Genomic DNA, 5,005 nt, shown 5'->3' with positions numbered 1-5,005 from the left:
TGGAGGCTGAGGATTGGGCTGAAGCTGGGTGGTGTGGGGCTCCGGTCTGACAGGGCCGAGTCCCGGCTGATGGGTGCGCCGTCGTTGGTATCCATGTCCGAGTCATGGTGGTCGACCGGTTGGTAGACCCCTGCGACGAAGTTTGGGTAGAAGGGCTCCATCCTGTTGTTGTAGTTCCGATCTGTAGATTGCTAGAAAATTAGCCTAGGCCTACGTTCCTTACTTGCCCTGCCTGAGGGCGAGGATCGACTTATCTAGTGGGTACAACTCTCAGCTTAACCTAGTTTTCTACTAAAGTTATTACTACGATGCTTTGGGTACATTCGTCGACTTCCTTATGTTGGGAACGCGCTCTCTCCGGTGGCTTCTAGGGTCCCCTAGTTGGTCTCTGCGTTGGTGGTACTCCTTCAGGTCGCCTACTCCTGCTGTTCGCCTCTTCCTGTTTTCCATATGTTGTATCCTGACGGTATTCGGGGAGAGGAACTTCAGCACCTTAAATGGCCCCGAGTACTTAGGAGCAAGCTTCGCGTTAAAGCCTTCGCTGGCCTTTGACAGGTGGTGAAGGCGGACCATAACCTGTGATCCGAGCTGGGGTCTCCACTCGCGACGTCGCAAATTGTAGTGGCGGCCTTGTTCCTGAGAAGCCATCTGGTTGGTTTCCAGCGTAGTGCGGAAAGCTTCCTGAAGTCGTTTAGCTCGCTCAGTGGGGTCCAACGGCGACGAGTGTAGACCAGGCGTGAACACATCAAAGAGGGCTCCTGGCAATCTGGGTTCCCTACCCTGCACCAGATAGGCGGGGCTGAAACCGGTGCTATCTCAGATGCTCGTGCTTATGGCCAGCGAGATCTCTGGCAGTAGCTGATCCCATGTCCTGTGATCCTGGTCCACGTACTGGGCTATCATTGTCTTGATGGTCAGGTTTGCCCGTTCGGTGGGGTTCTGCTGCGGGGAATAGGGAGCTGTGTATTCCAGTTTGATGCCGTTAGTGAGACAGAATGTCTTGAAACCGCGGCTGGTGAACTGCGTGCCGTTGTCGCAGATCAAAGTCCTGGGTGCTCCAAAGCGGGATATTATCCTTTCCCAAAATCCAAACTCCAGTTGGGCGGCTGTGGCCTTCTTTAGGGGGATGATCTCGACACATTTGGAAAAGACATCTATAAATACGAGCAGCATGGTATTCCCTCGTCGGGTCCGAGGGATAGGTCCAACGAGGTCGGCTCCGACGAGCGCGAATGGCTCCGTGGGATGGCGGGTGAGCATTTTGCCCGCCGGTTTGCGTTGACTCACCTTGTATTGTTGGCAAGCCAAGCAGCTGGTGACGTACCGCACAACGTCTCGATGTAATCCCGGCCAGAAATATCGTTGGGCAATCCGTCTGCGAGTCTTCCGGATGCCCAGGTGACCAGCAGAAGGGTGGTCGTGGCATTCCTCCAGCACTCGTTGTCTCTGCTCCCGAGGCACGCAAAGCTTCCATGGGTTGCTGTTTCCCACGTCTGAGGTGTGTCCGATGTGTCGATACAGCTGTCCGTGATCCAGAGTGTAATCCGGAAACTTTTCGGGGCGCCTCTGGACTTCTTCTTGCATCCTCCGGATCCATTTGCACTGAGTTCCGTGTTCCGCGAGCAGCTGAAGCATCCCTAGGGGTTGTCGGGAGAGGGCGTCTGCGACAACGTTGTATTTGCCCTTCCGATAGAGGACGGTAAACTGGTATTGTTGCAGCTCCAGAGCCCACCGGGCTATGCGGCCGGTGGGGTTGTCAATCGAGTTCAACCACTTGAGAGCGAGGTGATCCGTAATCACGTCAAACTGGTAGCCCTCCAAGTAGCAGCGTAGCTTCCGCGTGGCCCAAACTATGGCGAGGCACTCCTTTTCGGTAGTGGAGTAGTTTTCCTCGGCTCGCTTGAGGCGTCGACTTACGTAGGCGATGACCTTTTCCTCTCCATCGATGCTCTGAGTGAGGACTGCTCCAAGTCCTGCATCACTTGCATCCGTCTGAAGCTGGAACTTGTATTCAAAATTTGGGCAGGCCAGTACCGGTGCGGCCGTTAGTCTGGCTTTGAGTATCTCAAATGCCTGCTGTCGGGGCTCCTCCCAGCTCCACTTGACCCCCTTCCTGAGGAGTCGGGACATGGGCTGAACGATGGAGGCGAAATCCTGGACGAAGCGTCGATACCAAGATGCGATGCCCAAATGGCGACGGAGTTCCTTGACGTTGGTTGGCGGGCGTAGTCCCTGGATAGCAGCTATCTTATCTGGGTCCGTCCTGATGCCTTCTTCAATGATCAAGTGGCCTAAGTATACCAGCTTTTTCTGGAAAAACTTGCACTTGCCTTGATTTAGACGAAACTTTGCTTCCCGCAGTCGTCAGACGACTTCCCTGAGATTCCTGGCATGTTCCTCCCACGTCGCCCCGATGACGATGATGTCATCCAAGTAGGCGAAGGCATGGGGTTCCATATCCGGCCCGATGACGCTGTCAAGGAATCACTGGAACGTTGCTGGGGCAGAATGCAGTCCAAAGGGCACGACTTTCCAGTGGAAGAGTCCACGCCTAGGGACGGTGAAAGCCGTGCATTCGCGGCTTCCTTCCGCCATAGGGATCTGCCAGTATCCATTCTTAAGATCCAGCGTTGAGATGAACCGGGCGTTCCGTAGCCGCTCCAATATGTGGTTGATTCGTGGGAGTGGGTACGCATCGGGTATGGAATGTGCGTTGAGTTGTCGATAGTCGACGCACATCCGCATTTCTCCTGTCTTCTTCCGCACGAGCACCACCGGGGCACCACCGGGGCACTGTGCGGGCTACGGGAGGGCTTGATTCGGTCGTCTCGTAATAGCTCGTCCAACTGCTGATTGATTATGCTCTGCATGGCGGGGTTCTTTGGATAATACCGCTGCTTTAGTGGCTTATTATCCCAGAGAGTGATGGTATGCTCGGCGATCTCCGTTGGCCCGCTTAGCTCGTCGAAAAGCTGTAGCTCCCCCTGCAGAAAGTGGGCGGTTTCCTCGGCGTGAGGTTCTTCGGTCACCTGTAGCCTGGTTGGGTCCTCCGCTACAGTGGCCAGGTGTCCGTGGGGACAGTGGCTCCGGAACGGGTTGTGCTTCCGTGCGCTGGCTGCGTCCGACTGGGCTGGCAGCTGATATACACTGATTTTCCGTTGTGGTTCCTGAGGCCCAAGTGAGGTGGCTGGTTTGCGCGTGTGAGTTTCCACCGTTGTGGTGGCCAACATGGCGCTCGTGGAGGGGCGTCGAAACGGGTTCTTCTCCTTTGCCGTGGTGGCGTCCGCCTGCGGCTGTAGGCCGTACCTGTTCTCCGTGGTGATGCAGGTTCCCGCGGTGTCGCCTGACGGGTTCCTTGACAACGGGGGTCCCGAGGGGTCAGGACTTGTCTTCCGCACTGGCGCGTTTGGCTTTATGTGAGTCCTCGGAGCAGGCTTTGGAACTGTTTTGGTCCCCCCCTCGGTGCCTTGCGATGATTGCGGCGTACCGGGTGTGCTTGGGGATTGCGCGGTTGCGGCCGTAGGCGTCGCCCGCGTATCTGGGGTTGGTTCTACCTTCCGGGTGGCAGGTGGGGCTAGTTGCAAGCAGACTTGCCCGCAGATTAGAGTTGCGCTGATGGCGCAGAGAAAGTCGATGCCCAAAATCACTTCATCCAGGATTGTTGGCAGGACTAGTAGCGTCAGCCCGATTGGTCGGTCGTTTAAGCCGACTTGCGCCCGGAGGGCCTTGGTCACCTCTTTCTGGGATCCATCCGCCAGAGAGATGCGAGAGCGGACTTCTCTGCTGTTTCTTCCTGAGTCTAGGCGCTTGGCGATCGCTTCGCTGACAAAGCTTCGCGAGGCTCCTGTGTCAATTGTTGCCGAGAAAGGTTGTCCCTCGATGGTAACATTGGCAACAATCCGCCCCCCCCGCCAGGCGGAGTGGGGAATCTATTGATGGGGGAGCACCGAGTGGGTCACCGCGGGCTCCCGACGTGGGCAGCGACCCTGGCCGTTTTCCGTCCGGCGGCAGCAGTCGATGGTACGGATGCTTCGTTTCCCACAGTCCCAGCAGTACATCTGCGGTGGGTTTCGGCATTCTCGTGTGAACCGGTGGTTCCGCTTCCTGGGCGATCATCCCGTTGGATATCGCCGGTCTCCTGGGTCCAGAGGGCGTTGGAGCGAGAAAGTTCCGGGGTTGAGGTGTGGGTCTTTCGCTGCTCTCCCTGTCGGAATTCCAGCTTGCGGTTGGAATTGGGGCTGCATGTCGAACGGGGTCTAGATCCCGTGCAATTTCGAACGGAGTTGCCAGTTGGGTAAGCCCCTCTAGTGAGGAGAACTCATGTCGCCGTATGAAAAGCTGGTACTCCGGCAACCAAATCTCGTAGATCCGCTCGAGCTCCTGGTCTAGTGAGTACTTGGCGCGTTGCATCATCAGGCGTAATTCCACTACGTATATTTTGAAGAGCTCGCCCACTTGTTGTTGCCTGGTCCGGATGGCATCTTCTAGGCTCTAGTATTCCCGCGAGGCAAGAAAAACTCCAGAAACTCTCTCTGGAAAGTTTCCAATGGCTCGGTGTGCATTTGGTATGCCCGGTACCAGCCTTCGGCGCGGCCTGAGACAAGTCCAATGACGGCCCTCGGTATGTCACTCGTTCTCACATTGTAGGGAGTGGCACCTTCCTCGATGCGTTCTATAAAATGAACGGGGTCTGACTGTCCGTCAAAAAGTACGCCCCATCCTCGCAGTTTCTCGGCGAACACGGCCGCGGATATGGGGCTGTGCGGAAGATGGGCGGCTGGGTTGGCGGCCGGTATCTCCCGTCCAGGGCTATTCCGTAGGTTCCCTAAGCAGGGCACGGGCTGCTCCCGGCGAAAATACTAGCGAAACGAGCAGCGTGGCCGATCCCTGAGAGAATCCCAACAAAACCGAACGGCGGGGCCGATCCCGGATAAAAAAAATACCAACAAAGCTGAACGGCGTGGCCGTTCCCCCTGGATGTGCGACTCCCAAGCTACTGGGGTAG

The 5,005-nt window shown here is 56.7% G+C and overlaps 1 protein-coding gene across 1 annotated transcript; it reads right to left on the bottom strand.

Moving 5' to 3' along the window:
• Window positions 1–303: 303 nt before the first annotated feature.
• On the bottom strand, window positions 304–4,413 carry LOC139354800 (uncharacterized). Its single transcript, XM_070999044.1, has 4 exons — window positions 3,960–4,413; window positions 2,405–3,844; window positions 893–2,291; window positions 304–799 (listed from the first exon to the last, which is right to left on the bottom strand). Exons 1-4 carry the CDS (start codon window positions 4,411–4,413, stop codon window positions 304–306), a joined length of 3,789 nt encoding a protein of 1,262 aa, XP_070855145.1.
• Window positions 4,414–5,005: the final 592 nt, after the last annotated feature.

This window comes from Drosophila suzukii, unplaced genomic scaffold (assembly GCF_043229965.1).
Source record: "Drosophila suzukii unplaced genomic scaffold, CBGP_Dsuzu_IsoJpt1.0 scf_23, whole genome shotgun sequence".
Classification (NCBI taxonomy): domain Eukaryota; kingdom Metazoa; phylum Arthropoda; class Insecta; order Diptera; family Drosophilidae; genus Drosophila; species Drosophila suzukii.
Note: the sequence above shows the minus strand (reverse complement) of the source record. Positions and strands in the feature narration are given on the sequence as shown.

What these genes read in the sequence shown, in the direction of transcription:
- LOC139354800 (XM_070999044.1), bottom strand. Translation starts at nt 4,413, where the DNA reads ATGATGCAACGCGCCAAGTACTCACTAGACCAGGAGCTCGAGCGGATC. An exon ending in ATCATCGTCATCGGGGCGAC is followed by an intron (nt 2,292 to 2,404) that starts GTGGGAGGAACA and finishes TGGTATACTTAG; the next exon opens with GCCACTTGATCATTGAAGAA. An exon ending in ATCAAGACAATGATAGCCCA is followed by an intron (nt 800 to 892) that starts GTACGTGGACCA and finishes CACCGGTTTCAG; the next exon opens with CCCCGCCTATCTGGTGCAGG.